Raw genomic sequence first — 20,567 nt, forward strand, 5'->3', positions numbered from 1 at the left:
AGTTAATAAATATGCATATAAATACAACAGATGTATATAAATGGACTTACAGGAGGTTGCACATGATGAGAAAACCATGCATAAGAGTCAGTTCCTTGGCCATGCCCTTTCATCTCAAATAAACCTAAAACTCAGAGCCTTAAGTGTTGTGCTAATTTTGGCTGGCAAAGAGTTCATTTTCTTCATGGTGGCTAGTATGGTGCTGTGTTTTGGATTTGTGCTGAAAATAGAGTTGGTAACACAGGGATTTTTCGTTATTGCTGAGCAGAGCTTACACAGAGGCCAGGTTTTTTCTAGCCTCTCATCCCACCACACCAGTGAGAGGTGCCACAAGGAGCTGAGAGAGGACAGAACCAGGATAGCTGACACCAAGTGACCAAAGGGATATTCCTGAGCGTATAAAGCTAAGGGGGATGAAGGAAGAGAGGGGCTATATTCGGAGTGATGGCATTTGTCGTCCCAAGCCGTTGTTACGTGTTATGGAGCCTTGCTCTCCTGACACTCACCTGCCCATGGCAAGGGGTGAAGGAATTCCCTATTTTGCTTTGTTTGCACTCAGGGCTTTTGCTTTAGCTATTAAACTGTCTTCATTTCAACCCCCAAGTTTTCTCACTTTTACCCTTCTGATTCTCTCCGCCATCTGACCAGGGGGAGCGAGCAGCTCTGTGGTCCCTTGCTGCCGGCTGGGGTTAAACCACAAGAGCAATAAGCATATAAGACTTGACAGGGCTACAGGCAACCTGCTTTAAGTGCTCAAAGCTGAGCAGCTTAACCTCTTCTGCCCTCTTAGCCACTAGCATATCCTACACTTTTTTCTGATTCAACATTCACTCCAGATCATTCAGCCTCAGAAAAGATTAAAATAAAAAAAAAAAAAGTAGGTTTAACTAAAAGAATTTTCTTATAAGATGACTGTGAGTAAGAGAGATGGGCTTAAAAACACATCAGCAAATGAGGTACATTTCTTACTAGGACTTCCAGCCTTGTGTATCCTATCAGCATGCACAAACCCCAACTTAATTTTATTGCTTGTACAACCAGCACAAACCTGGCCACAAAGATTTCAAAATAAATAATTAGTACAAGGAAAAAAAATCCAACACTCAGGCTTCATTGCACAAACATTTAAACAGAGGAAATAATATCTTTTACAAATGTGTTTCTCTTGTATAAGAATAATTTTGTATAGAAAATAGCTCTTTATACATTTACAGAAATAGGTTAACATTTATATTCTTTATTAATGAATAATCATTGAATGCAATTTAAGATTTCAGTTATGTTTCAGTCACCAAACATCAATAACACAGCAATACATCACTGCTCTAATACCCTTAAACTGCTTGATTTATCAAATATTGAGTCAAGAGAGTGAAAACATTCCTAGAGCCATGATGATTTGCAAACACTCAAGTAGCTTGAAACTGTTAAGTTATGAAATACTTTGTGAAAGTAATACCATAATTTAAGTGTCAAGGAATATGAACTTAAACCTTAACAAGGCAGCATTACTTGCTCACTGCTGCTGGCTAATACTGTAAAACCCAAATTGAACAAAAGCTTTAATATTAAACTGGTTTACTGTTAATGTAACCTTCAAAACACTCCTGAAGGATGGGATGCCATCCAGGTCCTGGACAAGCTCTAGAGGTGGGCCCATGAGAATCTCATGAGGTTTAACAAAATCAAGTGCAAGGTGCTGCACCTGCGTGGAGCAACCCAGGTATCAACACAGGCGGGGGGATGAACAGATCAGAGCAGCCCTGCTGAGAAGGACTTGGGGGTGCAGGTGAGTGAGAGGCTGGACAAGACCCAGCCATGAGCACTCACAGCCCAGAAAGCCAAACGTGTCCTGGGCTGCATCCAAAGCAGTGTGGGCAGCAGGGCCAGGGAGGGGATTCTGTCCCTCTGCTCTGCTCTGCTGAGACCCCACCTGGAACACTGCATCCAGCTCTGGGGTCCCAGCATAGGAGAGACAGGGACCTGTTAGAGTCCAGAGGAGGCCACCAAGATGATCAGAGGTGTGGAGCACCTCTCCTACAAGGAAAGGCTGAGAGAAGTGGGATTGTTCAGCCTGGAAAAGAGAAGTTTTGGGGTGACCTAATTGCAGCCTTCCAGTACCTGAAGGGAGCCTACAAGAAAGATGGAGAGGGACTCTTTACAAGAGTATGTAGTGATAGAGGCTAGGTTTAGATGAGATGTTAGGAAGAAATTCTTTACTGGGTGGGTGGACAGGCACTGGAACAGGTTGCCCAGAGAAGCTGTAGATGACCTAGCCCTGGACAAGGAGCACCTGAACAACCTGGTCTAGTGGAAAGTGTCCCTGACTATGGCAGAGGTCTTGGAACTGAATGATCTGTAAGGTCTCTTCCAACCAAGGCCATTCTATGATTCAAAATGAGATAGCAGAAGCTACTCTAGCAAATGCTATACAGCATTAACACAACATATAAATGTAATAAAAATACTTTCATTTTCTTAAGAAAACATGGAAGGTAGATGAAAAAGAAATCAGTAAATTAAGATATAAAAAGTAAATTTGTAGAGGACAAAAAATTGAAAAACATGTATATATATTTATATGTAAGGGTATGCTAGGAAGTACATATATTTAACAATACTCAATTTATTCAAAGACTGTTTAAGTCCATATGGTGTCATGTGGAACTGAAATGTAACCCACATTCAAATGCTTTCCCCCTACAACTGCTGTTTCAAGCTCCTGCACTTATCTGCAGATTTCCCTGTAAATTAGAGAGAAGGTGAAGACATTTATCCTTGGAATACAACTATATGCAGTAATCATTTCTTGCTTTCTAGGTATAATTTTAAATAGAAGATGTAAGCAAATAAGAACTATAAAACCTAATGATTGAAACCCAGAAATTTAGATGCTAATGATTCTATTTAGTATTCATACGGAGCTACTTATGAGTTTGTCAGCTGTACCCTGTGTGAGTACTGTTGACACTCCCATGTGCATCATTCAAATGTGTAGTTACATTTAGTCAAACATGGCTCTCACTCCAAGTTAGCCAGCCTCTTAACACATAGAACTTTCAAATAAATTCAGCTGGAACTGGTACACCTCTCCTTCTCACAGCACAGAGGTTGACATGAGACAGTAATGAATCACATTATACTGGTTCACATTTTCACGTGGTTAGAAGGAGAAACAAACCCTTATTCCAGTGATTTTGCGAATTCTGCATAGTCAATGTATCCATCGTTGTTCTTGTCATCATCTCGTAAGACATCATCTATTAGACTAATCAGCTCTTCTTCCTTCATTGCTTGGGTATGCTCACCACCTTCCTACAGAAACAAAACCCCATTGAACAGTTCAGCAGTCTCTCCCATCTAGTGGCACATATGACAGATTACTGACATCTAATTTTTAAGGTGTTCATGTTTGGTGCCTAATTTGGCACTAAGGTTTATGTAATCATCTGTAACAATATAAGCAAATTTCATCAGATGGAAGCTTTGAAGTCAAAGTTCTCTGGACTTCAGAACAAGCATTCTGCAGTCAGTATTCTTGGCCAGAAGTTCCAAAAGCTGAATAGGACAATGTATAATGATGGACAATCATCTAATAGATGTATGCTTAATTAGGATCTTGATGTAGTACAGCCACTGTAGTTTCTATACAGTACAGAAACATCTTACAGTAAAAGAGAAGTGAAAAAATTCAGCACTGTAGCTCAAAGTCAGTAAAATTCTTAGTAACACCCCTTATAGGAACACAGAGAGGTGCCTTTGCACAAGAAACAACCAGTCATCACTCTGTTCTCCTCTCAGTAATTTTTGCCACACGTTATTAGCAGGAAGTTCTGCTACTCTGAGTTTTAACTTTCAGAACATTAATATGAGATAGTGTGTTTCTATTGTGTTCCTAATGACTGGAAAGAGAATTTGAGTCTAGGAAGAGGCAAACCATAACGGGTTCTTCTAATACAAATTTTGTGCAAGAGGTTTTTCATAGTTTGTGTATACACAGCAGTAACAGTCTGAAGTTGAAAACAGTGTCGTATCACAGGATATGTCTACCCTTATGCCCCATTTTGGATGATTTCCCTTTCTCCCCATCCCTACCTACCAAAGTAAGCCTTCTGTAAAATAATTTTGACTCTGGAGCCCTTCCTCATTCTAGACTTTAAACTAAAATGGAAACTTCCTAAAAACTGCAATGTGACATGAAAAGCTGCGATAATGTACTTTTACAAATTCAACCAGAACTATCAGGAGAAGAAGTCTCATTTTCAGGCAAAACTGTAACTGCACTGAAGATGTGTTGCAACTGTTCTGCTGCTTTTAGAGTCAGAACTGTTTCCAAACACATATCCCCTTACAAAACTATACCTACCTCTTTGTGGACATGTGAGATAGCAGTAGCAAGCTCTAACCCATCTAGCAAATTATTGCCATCATAATCATGCATTTTGAAGTAATGGAGCTGCAACTCTTGTGGAGACATCTCAGATTCTGGTTTCTCGATAACACCTTCCAAGTGTTCCATGATGTGTCTATGAAAAACAAAACCCACAACATTTCCATCAGTTAATATTTAATGTTCTGTTTACAGCAAATTTAGTCTTTGATCAAATATTGTACATCTAAAAGTACCCTGGACAACTAAAAACTACAGTTTGATACTAAGATAAAGGGGGCACAAAGGTTGCTTGTTACAGGGGCTGTAGAGGCCTCTAATACCTTAGATAGCTATTTCTATTTCTTCTGGCCTACTTAGCAGGCTATCAAAACAACTGAAGCAGAGCCCAAAATCTCTTTTTGGCTGTCTTCCAAAGCACAGGAACTGCAGGAACATCTTTCCCAGTCAACCATGAAGTGTTCCAGGGAGTTTTATTTTCTGCTAGAACTGTTCTGCATTTATGAAGAAGCAAATGAGAAAATGAACTCTACCTGTTAGGAATATGATTTTGTCTAAAGTATGCTGATATGGGTAAGCAAGATTTCTGTAAAAAATTTTTTATAGCATAAGTAGGGCTGAAGGCTCCAGAGAGACCTTTCCAGGTCTCATATCTCTACAAATTTATCAAGCAAGCATGTATCATATCTGGCTTTAGCTAGTTATACAACATTCTGAGAAAACAGGGTGCCCTAGGCTTAAGTCCAACTCGCATAACACTTTAGAGATAAGAAATCATTAAGAAGTTTACGCTTTTAGAACATGGAACACATACTCTTTATCTTGTACCAAATTCTTATCAAGGCGAATATTTGGATGTTGACTCTCTCCTACGTGTTCCTCAGCTAGGGCAGAGATGAAGAATGCAGCCAGAAAGCAGAATAGCAAACGTGTTCTAAACATCCTTTGGGCCATTGTGATCTACAAAAAGGAAAACATCCCCCCCCAAAAACAACATATGAAAAATGCAATTTACTTTCGGCAGATTTAGAGACTGCTTAGAAACAACCTCATTAAGTCTCGGAATAGAAGAACCTGCTGCACTGAAAACTTTGCAAGCAGAGAGCCAGAGAGCTCCAACTAAGAGTTTTTATGAGGGTCCCTATTTTACGGGATTATGCAGTAATTTTCAGATCATGTCTTTTTTTTTTTTTTTCTCATAGGAGATGCGCACACCTTAGCCATGCTTGGGTTTTTATATACCTTCCAGACAACCAAGCTACCATGCCTGCCTCAGGCAGACCTGCCCACAGCTATGGGAGCAAAGGTCGCTTACGGTATCGAAGCGGCTCCATCTAATTAGTAGCTCTATTACGAGTGAATTCCCTAAGGGGCAGACGCCTTGGAAGACGCCATGCAGCCATGCATGTGCGCACTTCACGGGCAGGTGACAGCGTACAGAGCTTCAGAGGGGCCGAGCGCGCTGCCGAGAGCAGCCAAGGCGCGGGCTGGTGGCTTCCGCTCCTGATCTTCTCCCGGCCCCAGCTGGAGCGACCCCCGGTTCCACCGCCGCCAGCCGGTCTCCCACCCCCGGCTCCCCGCCCGGCTGGATCCCCGAGAAAGCGCCACCGCAGCAGGATGGAGCTGGGCCCGCCGCCCCCGCCCAGGCCCCAGCGCCCCCGCTCCAGCATCGGCTGTCGGGGCGGGTGGAGAGGCCCCGCTGCCGCCAGACTACGCACCCTCGGGCGGGTCTCCGCCGTGCCGAGGGCTCCGGGCTGGGCGCGGGCTGGACACCATTCCCGGGCCACCATCCCGGGATCACCCCTGACCCGGCGCTGCCCCGCCCGCTCCGCCGCCCATTGGCCGCGCCGCTCCGCCCCGCCCCGCCCCGCGGGCGGCGTCACCGCTCCCGGAGCTCCACGTGGAGCCCTCGCGGCGGCGCAGGTGCGGCAGCGCCCCGCCCACCGCGGGGCTGCGGGTGCCGCTGGGCGACAAGGTGTCCGTGAGCCAGCAGCGTGTCCTGTGGCCAGGGAGGCCGGCGGTGTCCTGAGGTGCACTGGGATGAGCACTGCCAGCAGGTTCAGGGAGGTGATCCTGTCCCTCTGTTCAGCCCTGGTGAGGCACACCTGGAGCGCTGTGTCCAGTTCTGGGCTCCCCAGTACAAGAGAGACATGGAGCTGCTGGAGCACGTCCAGCGGAGAGTAACAAAGATGGTTAAGGGACTGGAATATCTCTCTTACCAGGAAAGGCTGAGGGAGCTGGGCTTGGTCAATCTCAAAAAGAGAAAACTGAGAGGGCACCTTATCAACGTATGCAAGTGTGTGCATATATATATATATACACACATATATATGTACTTACACAGTGTATACAAAGGGGGGGGGGTGTCAAGAGGATGGAGCCAGGTTCTGCTCAAGTGGTGCTGAGCAAAAGGACAAGAGGAAATAGGCAGAAACTGATGTACAGAAAGTTCCATCTGAACAAGAAACAGCCTGTTCAGGTGACTGAGCATGGAACATTGTCCAGAGAGGTTGTGGACTCTCCATCAATGAAGATATTGAACTGCCTGGATGCAATCCTGTGCCATGTTCTCTAGGGTGACCCTGCTTGAGCAGGGGAGCTTGGATCAGATGTCCCTTGCAACCTAACCCATTCTGGGTGCTGTGGGGTCTCGACAACCCCGGCCTTTGATCCAGAGAACTCCCTCCCAGAGGATGCATTGGAGGGATGCCCTCCAATGCCGTGGGCAGAACCGAGAAGGAAGGCAATGGCGGAGCTGGTGGCAGTGAGGGCCAGCGTGTGTCCTGCTCCTAGGGCAGTCCCCGGCCACCCCTACTCCAGATGCTTCCCTCTAGCCCCATCCACAAAGGACTGCCGTGTTTCCTGCCCTGCTGCTCGAGTGGGAACTGCTGTGCCCCCTCCCCGGTGCCCACTGCAGTTTATAAGGTGTGTGCGTTCTGTACTTCCCCTCGCACTACACGCCACACACAGGTCTCGCTGTTTCCATACTCGACGCCTACACAGGCACCGCTCTGGCCTCTCGCAGATCATAACCCCCGAGCAAACCTCGGCCTCGGGGAGCCGGGGGGGCTTTTGGCCCGTTCCTGACACACCGCCCGGGTGTTTCGTGCCGAAGTTGCTGCTGGAGGGGGGCAGTGGCGCTGGTGATCAACCAGCGGAGAGCCCGGGGTTTCAGGTGACTTCCGAGGGCACCGGCCCGCTCACGCAGGCAGGGAGCGAGGTACCACACCCGCGGTACCGCGACAGCGGCCGCCGGTTCGGGACGCGGCTCCGTGCCAGGGTGTCAGGCGCGAGGCGTCAGGGAGTGGCGGCCATGGCTGATTCGCCGTCCCACGTCGCAGCCCTCGGGCAGGGCGTCCCATCCGCCCCCGCCCCTCGGCACCTGGCGGATCCGCGGCCCCGCCGGCGCCTCCCGGGCGCTGCCGCCGGGGACTCCCCGCGGGCCGGGGCGGGGCGGGTCCGTCCCGGCGCTAAGATGGCGGCCAAGGGCTCGCACTCGCACGTGAAGCTGGAGGCGGAGATCGAGCGGTGCCGGGCGGAGGGGCAATGGGGGCGGCTCCGCCACCTCGCACAGCAGCTGCGGCCCCCGCGCAAGGCGAAGGCGGCGAGGGGCGCGCAGGACGCCGGTAAGCGGCGGCGGCGGCGGGGGGCGGGCGGGGCGGCCGCCGGTACCGACCCGCCCGGGCACGGGGCGGCGGTAGGGACGGCTGTTCGCTCCCTGCCGCCGCCCAGGCTCGGTAGCCCCGCGTCGGGGGGCTGGCGTGGGCGGGAGCTGTGGTTGCCCCGGCTCCCGAGCTTGGGGGAGCGGGCTGGGCAGCGCCGGCTTGCGGGGCGTCGTCTGCCGTCCCGTGCCTGCGCCCCGGCCCCGCAGCGGGAGGGAAGGAGGGATGGCTGGGAGAGGCGGCGGGAGCTCAGGAAGCGGCGCGCAGCAAGATCACGCTGCGTTTCCTCGTCGTGTCAGCGCTGCCGAGCGCTCGGGGTGCCGCCCCCGCCGCGGTCAGCAGGGGGGCGCAGGTGGCGGCTGCCCCGCTCCGAGCCCGCCCGGGGTGCAGCCAGCCCTTTCCACTCCCTTTGGAAAGGTGTCTTCTCAGCTTCTCTATACGTGTTGTGCTAGTTCGCTCTTGCCCCCTGCCCAGCGCTGTTCTTGGGTGGGTGTCCTTGTGTTACTCCTCTCCGTTTCTGAGGGGCACTGCTTTACTTAAAGCCTTTCACATGTAAAACAGGTTTCATAAATAGCAAATGTATTAGTATTTTTTTTTTCCTGTTACAACACGCTGCATTGCTTTTTTTTTTTTTTTTTTAATGAAATCTCTTGCAAAAAGTGAGGCAGCCTTACTCACTGTGAGATCAGCAAGTAAGTTGTGAACAGGACCTGATCCTACCCACGGTAGTGGTGCAAAGGGCTTCTTAAAGTTAGAAGAGCTACTTCTAGGAATAAACCTGCTTCTTTAGAGGAGTGTGTCCAGAATGTGGCCCTAGAGTTGAAGCTTTCTGAGGTGCCTTAAACTTCACAGTGGGAACCGTGATGGGGGAGATGTAGATAGTTTAGTACATGTCTATTTTTGAGGCTTTCCAAGGGTGTACATGATGCAGATCGAACCCTGTGCTGAGAACCACACAGCCAACCTTTGAACTTTAGTCAGGTTTCAGCTGCATTTTCCCAGGTGCAGAGATCACCATGCACTTTGGGGGCATTAGTAGTTGAAGAGTTCACAGTAGTTTCTTCCCTTGTAATTAAGAGGTATAACAGCAGTATGACTGCTGTAAAAACGTGATTTGTTAATTTACTGCTATGTCATCATAACTTGCTAGTTATGAAAGAGTAATGCTTTGTTATTGCTGCAGAGCTTCTTTCAGCAGGTTTTGTGCTTCTAGAAATGATTGTGTGTCTGGATGGGATTTAACAGTAGTATTTGCTTTTTGAGGTTGTGTATATTTATTTCTTGATTGTGTATGGTCTTACCTAATTCCTTAAGTTTGGTTAAGAGATTAATGATTGCCTGAAAGCTCTTCAGTGTGTAGAAATGATTGCATGCAGGTTTGGGGGGGAGTACAGTGGAACACTTACGCTTTCCATTTTATGTACCTGTACTTTGGTTATGCAAGTTGCAGACCTGCAAACGAGCAGGAAGAGCTATGGTTATAATTTGATATGCAGCTGAACACTTAGGCCACAGCAGCAAAAAAGTCTAAACCACCACACAGTTGATTATTAATGCTACATGTAGTGTATAGGTAAAAACTGGTCATAAGATGTCCCCTGGACTGAAAATACAGAAATAGGTACACTATTGTGTTCCACTTATTCTCGAATTTTGGACTTTGAAACATGGAATATGTATGAAATACAGGGCTTGGCTCTTTGATGTTCAAAGATTTCCTTACCCTGCTTGACTCACTAGTCTGCTGATGGAGGTACTGTTGTTACGAATGAAGCAACTGCAGAACTGGGCCATTGTGTAAGAACTCCAAGTGCTCTGGCAGATGAAACTTTTTTTTTTCAGCACTTGATTGCCACATTGGATGATGCTTCATGCTGTATCCGGTGCTGCTACCTCTTGTCTTCTGTGGAACTGTGAACAGGCATGCATTTTAATGTAGAAAGAGTTTTATGTGGCATATTAGTTATGGCAGAGGATCAATCCTTGTGTGTTAATGGATGTGTAGAATGAGTCTAATTAATCTTTTAAATTTATTTTCTGTGTACTTTCAGGAAAATTGTACAAGTTTCTGATGCAGTTACTACTATCACTTCTCTATAGTCTAAAGCACTCATTTCATGCTTGTACCTTTGTAAATAAAAAGCATCCACTGAAATGTTTGCAAAGTTTAATCTTATACTTTTGAAAGTGAGTTTTGTGATGAAAATTCTTAACTGTTATATTCGTGGCAATGTAAGAAGGAATGGTGCTGCCAAAAATTAAGGGATTAAGGGAAAATCTTCAAGTTAAAAGAAACTTATTTCATTTTTCCATACAAAAAGTACTATTTCCACTAGATAGAAGTTAGTGGAACCTTTTTTTTTGTCTATTAGTTCTTCCTTATCCCATCATTTGAGTTTGTTGTGTTTCTCAAAGGTGTGTTGTTTTGTTTTTGGAATTCTGTGTGTCATCAGTATGGCAGTAAGCAATGTTTTTGTTGGTTGGTATGTGCTTTCAGAGGACCATGGGAGTATGCTGCTTGCAGAGGCTCTGCTGGAAGAATGTTTGAAGGAAAACTTTGCCAAACTGAAGGACTCCATTCCACTGTCAGAGAAAAGTGAGCCCAAACTGGGTGAAGCTAAACAGTATCTGACCAATATCTTAAGCAGAGGGAAACTAAGAGTAAGTGGGTTCTATCATCGTAATTCCTGCCAACTGGATGCTTCTCTTATATGATTATTAGTCTGATACAGGGTGTGGGTGTTGCTGTTGATGTCCATGGATGTACAGTGCTGTATTGTAGGTGATACTAAGGGATGGTAATTCCCCTTGGCAGAATCTTACTTTGTGAGACTTGCTTTTTCATATGCAAAGAAATAATGTGCTACAGAGACATATCCTGTTTATTTTTTCTTTAACTGGAAAAAAGCAGGATAAATATTTAGAATTTCTCTTGGGTGGTGAGGCGTGGCCACATAAGGGTGCTGTCAGGCCTGCACAGCTGAGTGACCTCCTGCTGTTCCTGATCTGAGGGAATTGTGCACAACTGGTCAGCTCCTGATGGAGAAAAATGTGCCACAAGCTGCTGTCAGGAACTTAGGGTTGTGTTGTGAGTCCAGGACTACAGCCTCGCTCTGCTTTCAGTGTCTGTCAGAGAAGTAATGCTTTTATTTTGTTTTGTGGTCTGGCTGTGTGGCTGGTAGCTGCTTGTCAACTCAGTTGCAGAGCTTCAAGAGTGTTTTAATACTCTGCTTTGATAGTTGCTGCTGCTGCGTTGGTGTCCTTTGACACACATTTGCATAACTGGGTTTAGATATAAATGAATTACAACAGTCTGTTCTAGACTTGTATTACTTGTGGTCCTGAAATTGCCAGGCTAGTTTAGTTAGGTTGGAAATGTATATTGTACTTTTACCGTGTTAGTTTCCAATGAGCAAGGTCAGCCTATTTAGAAAATAAAATAGAGGGAGTAAGGAAGAGGAGTCTGTCCAACCCTCTTCCTTTATAGTTTAGCCCCATTAACAGTCAGAACTACTGAATTCTTCCAGTTCTTTGTGTTTAGTTTGGCTGCAAGAATTGCCATTACTGTTTCTTTGCTAGTGGTGACTTAGCTACTCATGCAGTGTTGGTTGTATGTATTAAAAAAATGGGTATGAAGGCTTGGGAACCTTTTCATGCTTTCCAAAGGGTCTGAACAGATGTGTTTTACAGAGCTTTCTGTTACACATTTTCAGTCCTTAAACGAAACAAATCTTAGGTGTGCCTTCTGTTTTTTCACTGTTGTGTAAAAATTCTTTGACAACTGAAGAAAATTTGGGAGCTTTCTCTAATTAAATATACAGAGGACAGGGAAGCACTTGTCTAAAAAGTGATGTTTACTGCCTAGTTTAAAAGCAGGGGTTTTTCTTTGTGTGTGTGTGTGTAGGTAATTCTGACAATGCCAACCTTTTATGTACTCTATGTGGCTGGAGAATCGATAGAGCAGGTCAGCTGAGACCAAAGAGCTGGCTTAGAAACTGTGTATTTCAAAACTGAGCTCCAAAGTGGTTGCCTGACCTTCGCTGCCTACTGCTCTCATGAGCTTAGCCCTTGCAGTTGTGACGGGAAGGCATTCTGTACCTGCCTGATTTGCCATGGAGTACTTCATTCTTCCTGTAAACACTTTCTCTCTCCCTGCTCCATTTCAGGCGAAGTATATGACAGAAGCTATGCTGATCCTAGGAAAGCTTCATTATGTGGAGGGATGCTACAGAGATGCCATCAGCATGTATGCAAAAGCAGGACTTGATGACGTCTCAGCCAAAGATGAACCTCTGTACGTGCTGCGTTTGATAACTGAAGCCTTTGTGATTAAAGGTAAAGGACCATGGATGTGTATTTGAAATATGCTGGTTTTAGGTTGAAGCTAATTCTCCAAGTGATTTGGTTAGAGCAGGATTAGGGTAAAGATGTGTGCTGTAGAAAATCCTACTGGGTATGGTCTGTGTAGTTTTAAACTTAAAGGCATTATGGAGTCTTAGTCCATGGTTTTTAAACTTGGCTGGCTTGTAAAGAAAAGCTTGAAATTGGAAATCTTGTGGTAACTCTTGGCTGTAAGTCAGCTACATGCTTGAGCTTGTGTGTCCATTTTGGGAAAATCTAAATCAAGCCCTCAGCTGAATTGGGGCCTATGCTTTCTCTGAGAAAGAGTTCATCTACTTGTACATTTCAGTGATTTCTGTGAATTAAACAAGGACAACGTCTCCAAGTTTTAAACTTTGGACTAACAGAATATGTGCTTTCAAAGCAGGTAGTATATTTTTGCAATGCATGTCACACAGTATCAGACCTTATGTACAAACAGGAATCTCTCCTCCCCCTTGTAACTCTACAGACATTGCACTGTTTGAGAGATTCTAATTAAAACTACCTCTGTGGGTAGTGAAATTGCATTTCCTTTTTCAGTGGGGGAAAGGAAGACCCTTGTCAGTTTTTGACTTGGGGGGAGAAAAAGATCAGTAATCTTCTCCTTCGCTTTCGGTTCCTTTATAAATGTTGCTCAAGTACTGCTACCTATCTACTGCTTTCTACTCTTTTCAGCATGTCCACCAGCTAATTAGGTGAATGAGAACTCTGATGATCAGATACCTTCAACTGGTATGTAAAAGAGTGAAACCAAATCAACCCAAAATACTGTTTGACTGGGCTGCTAGTATTACTGATAATAATTTGAGTCATTCTGCTTATTTTGAAACCCTGTTTGTGCTGCTTTGCTTGCTTTTATTTTTGTTTCCTGTGGTACTGATCGAATCTGCTTCATTAATGAGCTTTTGTGAAGCCGGACTAATTTACTTGTACCTCACACTGACACTTGCATGGCGCAGAGGAGTGAGTAGCTGCCAATGCATTCTCAGCAGTGTACTTGAGAGCAACTCTTGGTGCACTCCAGAGTCTGAAGGAGATGCACTGTCCTCTTTGGGAACTGGATATGACCCTTGGGGAGGTGTGAGTGTAGTGATAACGTGTGAGTGGAAACTGATGGAATAGCACTGTTGTTATAAGACCCCTTGTGTTGTGGTGACTACCTAACTTACTCATGAAGATATTGGAGGTGTTTGCCTCAGAGCATCAGGCAGTTTTTTTGCTTTCTTTCCCCGTGTGGTTTAGCATGGAATGTAAATACTGTGTTGCCCCTGTAAACCGCAGGAGCCTCTGCCATTGCAGAGCAACCTCTGTGCTGTTACAGTTCCACAGTCTTTATCCTCCATGATGATTATTTTCTTATTAGCTAAGATATCAAGGGTGTAGTAAGTCACTCAGTATTCTGCCAAAGTTTCTGGCAGAAAAAAGTCCAGCAGAGTGGAGTCCAGGTGAGTTTGGAGAGGGCACTCACTAGGATCACTGTTCCCTCATGCCATGTTCCCTCAACCTCCCACTCCTATGTTAGCACTTTGTGCAGGTAGCTATGGCAATAACAATGTAGATGTAAATTTTCATTTTAAAGCACATGTGTCCAGGCTGCTTCTGCAGGGCAGGTAACAATATGGAGTTGAATTATTTAAAATTCATTGATACTTTATGCTATAGATTTTTCTTACTCCCCTTTTTAATTTGGTATCTCTCCAGAAATTATGTTGATCCATGCCATATTACTGCCTTTGGTTGAACTATTGGCCATTTATGCAATATGAAACGTTCTTTAAAGATGCTCTTGAATGTTGCTGGTAGTAAAATTTTTTGCAGGGGTCATTAGGCAAATATCCAGAAAAGCCACAGTCCTGTCTACTTCAAGGCAGAAGTTAGGTTCCCCTATTAATTTCTTGTTCACATTTTCAGAAATGGGAGAAAGCAGTTGGTTTAATAGAATTTCCCTGTTCACCCAGCATTAGTTAAAGCAGCAGAACTTTGTATCACCTCGTAGTGTGAACTTGAAACTGCCTCAGTTTTGTGTAGTTAATACTGCTGAGTTATGCCTGTATGCTGAATGGCAGCATAGGTTTAGGCTGGAAAGAAATGGAAGAAACGGTCATGGAAGAAAGAAAAGTCAAATCAAAGGCTTATATTTTTAATGTTGACACCTATCCTTTTAATGTTGGAAATGAACAAAAATTAACAAGAAGGATGTGGGATGCACTGGGAGGAGTTGCACAGATGAAGCTGCTTGTAGAAATCCAGCAAAACCAAGTTTCCTTCCTTAGAGCACCTTTTAACCTCCGCAACACTGAAGGTTGGATGTTGAGCTAAATCTCTGGAGTCTTTCTCTGGAGGTCCATAGCATGTAGTAGGTTCATATTATGGTAAGAGGCAGTATGGATTTGCACCCTTGTGTTTGGACTACAGAAGTTGAGCAGGGAAAAAATTTCTTGCTTGCCTTCTCAGTAAACTTCCACACAAAGAGCAGGATTCTTCAGTTTCTCATCTGACTGCTGCTTCCTGTTCTGTTTCTAAATCTCTGCATTGTGAGGAGATGAGTTTCGTGGGCGCTGTGAGTGGAGCTCTGACAACAGTTTGATTTTTTTCATTATGACTAATTTAAACCTCTATGGTTAGTTAATAGGTGGTTGGTTTGTACTTGTCTCCTTCCTCCCCATCCTCCATTGAAGTCAGTCCCTCCTTAAAACTTTTCCTCTGCTCGGTTCACATTACTGCTGGTAATCTCTGATGCAAGCAGCTCTGTGTTGCATTATACCAGTATTGAGTAAGTAAACTTTGCTTCTAATTCAATTGGGACTCACTGTGGCTTTGTTACCTGGTGTTGCCCATTTGAAACAAGCAAGCAAAAAAGACTTCAGAACAAAGTGTGTAGCTGTCAGAGCCCATTGATTTCCTCTGTTCTGCTTGCTGCAGAAAACTCTGCAGAGCCCTCTCTCTTCACAAGGAGAAATTCTTCCTGGCAGTAGGTTAGGTCACTGCCTAACCCTTTCAAAGCTCTAGTAAGTGTAGCTCTAGCCAGGGCTTCTGCATACCTCAGCTCCAAGAAAGAGGCTTCTCTGATGTGGCAGTGTTTGCTGTGCTGCTGAGAGCACAGTGAGAGCTGTTTCAACTGAGGCAGGCTGTTGCCAGCCCGAGTGATGGAGGCTCAGGCGGGGCTCGTGTGCAGGGTCCTGTCTTTGTGACAACTGAGAGGGGCTTTAGCTTGTGGTCAGGGATGTGTCAGAGCTGCTGCAAGGTGAGTCAGCCCTGTGCTGAGGGGCTCCCTGGGTCTGTCAGGCCAGGCACGGGACTTCCTCTGCCTGGAGTGGGGTAGCCTGAAGATAGCTACCTATCTAAATTTGTGCAGCAATGGCATAGGATTGCACATGGTATCTAGTTTCTAAATGGATTTCTAGGGAGTTAAAGCTTTAGAAATGTCACTGCCTATTCTTTTCGTTTTCACCCAGTCCATCCTGTAATTTTTGTAATTTAGTCATTTTTGTGCTATATTGGCCATTTGGCAACTCAGGATGGATTTAAGTTGTGCAGCTTGAGTCTGAACTCTCTGTAGAGTCAGAAGTTGGCTGTTCTGGGGTGATTCATCACCTCTTTAAATGGTGTGTGACACAATTGAAGTGAATGGTGTTGTACAACACAGCCTCTTTGGTGACTGTGAGAGAAGACTGTGGACTAAATTGAGATTTATCCCTTGTAAATCTGTTCCTAAATTGTTTTGGTTTTTTTGTCTGGTTTCTGTTTATTTTTAACTTTAGAAAAGACATCTATTTTATCAAAAGGCTGCAGTGAGAGCTTGGTTTTTTAAGATCTTTGAAAATATGTGGAGGAGAATAAGGTGATAATGTAACATGTCTGTAAGAAGCCTTGATCATAGTCTGCATTTTATTGTAACATATCCAACCACAAGTCTTATCTATGAGGAAATGAAACTGTGTCAACGCAGTGGTTCAGAACTACCTATATTTTGTTCTTGAACCCATTTTAGTCATTTCAGGATGTTCAAGATCTGTGGTGTGACACTTTTGAAAAACCAAAGATAAGATCTTGAGACAAACACTGCTGGATTGAGTCACTGATCTTTAGAGCTCTCCTAAGAGCTGTGAGTGGTATTTCTGAGAGCAAAACCTTGAAGCTACCACGTGGGTTTTTTTCCCCGAGTTTGATAATGATAAACAGCCTGGAACCTACTTCCAGTGTCCTGGGTTCAGCCCAGCTTGTTGTGGATTATTTTGCGTTTGTTTGGTCTTAGGACAAATTGCTGAGCTTAGGTGTGTTCCTGTTTCTCTTGTGGTTGTATCTTCCAGAAATTCAGTGGTAATGAGTTCCATATGCTTGGAATGACATTGTTCTGCTTTCTCCCCATGTCAAATAATTGTCTTGCGTTTTTAATACTGGAAGTGGTTGTTTGGAGGTTCTTACGGTGTTCTGAAAGGAAAATGGTGATATACAGAGATGAACAGAAAACCTGACCTTCTACTTGACTGGTTTGAAAACCATTTGCTTGGTTTTAATCATGGTTTTAAATTGACCAAGTGAAGCCTCAAAATTTGAATAAGCGGTTTTAAACTTCTTTGTGATTGCGCTGCTTAGTTAGTTTCTTATTTTGTTGGCTTGCACTACTGTTAAAAACAGTAGGTTTGCATTCAGTAAATAAGAATTTGGTATTGAAGTTGTTCATTCTAGCTAATCAAAGGATGTATCACGCACTTGTTCATATGCTTAATTGGAGTCTTCAATTTTGACATTTGCTTGTGTGTCATTCATTTTTCTAATATAGTTTTCTATATGATGATTAATTTCCTAGGTGAGATTTGTATTCAGCTGCTTTTGTTTGAAAATTAGAATAAAATGTAGAGTCAAAGATAGCTTTATTGCAAAGCCGTATTCTGAGAAATCTACTTTTTCCTCTTCTCTAAAGAACTTGATTAAGAATTTTCAGTTTAATAAATGAATTTCTTTAACTCAGTGTTTCTCATAAGCTGATACATTTCTTTTCATGTGTACATGTTTTTTAATTCGCTGATTAAAATGGGAAAAATAAGCTTTCCTGTTTGTTTTTTTTAGTTCAGTGTTGGTTAATTGAACGAAATGGTGGAGAGAATTGAAAGGGAGAAAGCTAAGGTTTGTGGGGTTTTAAAGTTTATTTTATTAATTTTTGTCCTCTTTGCAAGAGAACACCTCTATTTTAAAGACTATTCCAGTGCTTCATCTAACTCTTATTTCAGATCCTAAGCTAGTAACCTTTCTAGTTCTGTTCTTTACTAAATGCTGCTGATCCCATGGTACAAGGATATGTTCCACTCAAATAACGTTAGTGGGTTACTGTGTGTTATTGGCTCAACTTAAGCAGCCTTACTTTTAATTAGAGTTTCCTGTTAGCTTCTCTGGAATGAGATTTTTGTCCACTTAGTTTTGGTAAGTGAGATCGTAGTATGAAAACTGTGGAGTATTCTGGAATACAGACTGTGTGGAATGATGTTGAGTACCAGTAGTTTGAACAATTTCAAGTGCAGATCAATTGAGTTTAGAAAGATCATACAGTTTTGCAGAGTCATAATTTATTTCGTAATCTTCTTTTGAAAGTGAGTTTACACTTCTAACTTCTTTTTGCCAGAAGCATTTTTAATTCAGGTCATGTTTTATAAGCCTCTTAATGGGCTGTACGTGCACTTTCTGAGTCTGTTCCTTGTTTCAGAGGGCATAGCATTTTTCAGGATGTCTTCTCCTTTCTGCAGACAATGTTTGGAATACTATTCCACTTCTTGTATGCCAAAAAACCCTCCCAGTGGTTATACACACTCTTGTGCTTGAGATCTTTACTACAGGATAATTTTTAAGAATTTTTGAAGTTCCTTAAGAAAAACTTTGCTGTAATACCTAAAAAGAGATTGTGTGTGTGTATCTTACTATGTAAGAACATGCTTTATCTTGTCCACTGAGACAAGAGTAGAAAATGGATTAATGGAAGGTTGATGGCATTTTCTCCATATTCAAGTAACTAATTTGCTTTATATTCTCTCTAGAAACTAATGGAGAAAAGTAAAAGTGTGTTTTAATTACCCATGTCAAGATAAAGATGCTCCATTTCTGTATTGGTGTTTAGGAGCCACATGACTGCAAGGAAAGTACTCAAATCTGCTAGTGGTAAAAAAAGAGGGAACAGATCTTCCTGTCCTCCTTGCTGCACAGCTGACCCCACCCTCCCTAGAAGCTGAGTCTTCATGCTGCCTGCGTTGCAGTTACTGTCTGAGCTGGGGGCAGTGTGCTATGATGTATCCATTTAGCAGAAATGGGCAGCAGGTTGAAAGGTGCAGGGGAAAAATCCTAAGAGCCTGAATTCCCTCCCCGTCTCTCTCCATTGGTTTCAGTGTCAGGTATCATGTTGTTTAGGCACTGTTGACATTGTAGCATGTGTACCATACATAGGCCTTTACTTGAATTTCTAAATCTTCTATACTTCAGTAATCCTGTTTAAAGTGGAAGGGTTGTTACCGTAATATGTTCTGGCTTCCCAGGGGTCCCAATTCGCTGCTGTCTGGAACCTGCCCACTTTGGGAGTGATGGTGCTGGCTGAGGCACTTGAGTTCATTAAAGTGTTGAGAGCGGCAGCTAGAACCTTGCTAAGGACAGCACCACCGTTCTTCAGTGTCTTTAGGAAAGCTTGTTGATCATGAAGAACCAGAATTATACTGGGCACAAAATTGAGATGAGAAAAGTGTAGGTTTGGGTGATACTTAAGGGAAAAGTTACCTAAAACTTTGATTTCACTTTTTTTCGTACTGATGTATAGCTTTTCAGTGATAATGGGCTTCATGAGGATCATTAACACTTGCCAGCATGCAACTGTTAAGCTGAATGCTGCTTTTAGGATGATATATTTGCTTGCAGTTGTCTCTGTTACTTCATTGCTGTTTCCTCTACTGGCAGCTCTGACTAAGTGGAACTTAGTGCAACACAAGTAGAAGAGAAGAATTTGTGTTGGGTTTTTTGTTTTGGTTTGTTTGGGGTTTTTTGGTGTGGTTTGTTTTTGTGGTTTTTTGGGGTTTGTTTGTTTGTTTTGGTTTTTTTTGTGTGTGTGTTGTTTTGTTTGCTTTGTTTTTTTAAGGGTCTGGCAGGGGCAGGGCACAAATTCCTTTGCTGGAATCCTCTGATGATGACAAAAGGTTGAGATTTGCCTCTCTGAGGACTGAGATCTGTGGGAGATGGGTTCCTTCAAAGAGAGCCTGAATAGCAAAATTATTTTTCTTGCCTGGCCATTAGAAAAATTGAGTCCCAGCCAAAAGAATATATGATACAATAGGACATTAAAATTAAAATAAGACATTGGCAGAACTTGTTTTCACTTTTGCTTGGCAAAAGATGCATCTTTTAAATGTTAATCCACATCAGAGAGAGAGAGAGAGAGACTTTGTTCTATACCTGGTATGCACTTCAAAGTGCTAGTTTTCACAGTTCTGACAGCAAGACAGGAAGCATGCTGTTAATTCATGTTGGTATCAGAGTAGCTGTCTGATAGGCAAAAGCCCCACTTTGTAGATTCTGTTGTCTTGATAAAAGGACCTAGTGTTAGTATGTTTTATTTGGGGTTTCAGAAAAGCAGTTTAAGAGTCTGGAGTTGCCCTTACATTGTGACAGTGATGACTTTTAACCTGTTGCATGTTGGTGGATTGTGTGCTGTGGTGCCACTGCTTTCCTGCTTGGATGTGAAAGAGTTGCCAAGCCCAGCCTTGGTGTTTGTGATGCTCTTAGGCTTTTCTGTTGTGCCCCATGAGCTTTTCTCTGCTGTTGGATCAGATGGTTTACCTTTTCAGCAGTAGTTTGTTTAGCACAGTCAGCTATGCACAAATGCAGTGTGAGTGTTAGACTTTTGAGGAGAGTTAGATGCAGGCCACTAAATGCAGATTACTGAAATTTGGAAAGTGGAAAAAGGGAATAACTTCTGGTTCCTTTTGTTAATGTGACTTGGTTTCTGCGATGGAAAAGTTTAGTTATTCTGCTCCCTTCCCCACACGTAGTTGTAGGTGGTGGTTGCACATGTGCATTAAACCTTCTCCACCTTCTGCACTATGACTTAGTTCTCTAAAGCTGTGGGGTTAGCAGCATCAGGAGATGGAAGATTATTTGCC

At 43.8% G+C, this 20,567-nt stretch overlaps 2 protein-coding genes across 5 annotated transcripts in view; one reads left to right on the forward strand and one right to left on the reverse strand.

Moving 5' to 3' along the window:
* Nucleotides 1–1,109: 1,109 nt before the first annotated feature.
* On the reverse strand, nucleotides 1,110–6,219 carry MCFD2 (multiple coagulation factor deficiency 2, ER cargo receptor complex subunit). The gene is made up of 4 exons (XM_042051897.1): nucleotides 6,109–6,219; nucleotides 5,205–5,350; nucleotides 4,367–4,526; nucleotides 1,110–3,315 (listed from the first exon to the last, which is right to left on the reverse strand). Exons 1-4 carry the CDS (start codon nucleotides 6,178–6,180, stop codon nucleotides 3,184–3,186), a joined length of 510 nt encoding a protein of 169 aa, XP_041907831.1. The 5' UTR covers nucleotides 6,181–6,219; the 3' UTR covers nucleotides 1,110–3,183.
* A 1,602-nt stretch (nucleotides 6,220–7,821) lies between these two features.
* TTC7A (tetratricopeptide repeat domain 7A) overlaps nucleotides 7,822–20,567 on the forward strand; it is a 172,137-nt gene continuing 159,391 nt past the window's right edge. For 3 of the 4 annotated variants that reach the window (XM_042051890.1, XM_042051891.1, XM_042051892.1), the window contains exons 1-3: nucleotides 7,822–8,016; nucleotides 10,550–10,713; nucleotides 12,219–12,387. In XM_042051890.1, coding sequence (XP_041907824.1) covers nucleotides 7,866–8,016; nucleotides 10,550–10,713; nucleotides 12,219–12,387 — 484 coding nt within the window. In that variant the 5' untranslated portion in view covers nucleotides 7,822–7,865. Of the gene's footprint in view, nucleotides 8,017–10,549; nucleotides 10,714–12,218; nucleotides 12,388–13,110; nucleotides 13,168–20,567 lie in introns of those variants that run through there. The other variant, XM_042051893.1, reaches the window with a different exon arrangement.

The sequence above is a fragment of the Corvus kubaryi genome, unplaced genomic scaffold (genome assembly GCF_017639235.1).
Source record: "Corvus kubaryi isolate FWS band 111438036 unplaced genomic scaffold, C.kubaryi_AGA036_p1.0 76, whole genome shotgun sequence".
In the NCBI taxonomy this organism is placed as follows: domain Eukaryota; kingdom Metazoa; phylum Chordata; class Aves; order Passeriformes; family Corvidae; genus Corvus; species Corvus kubaryi.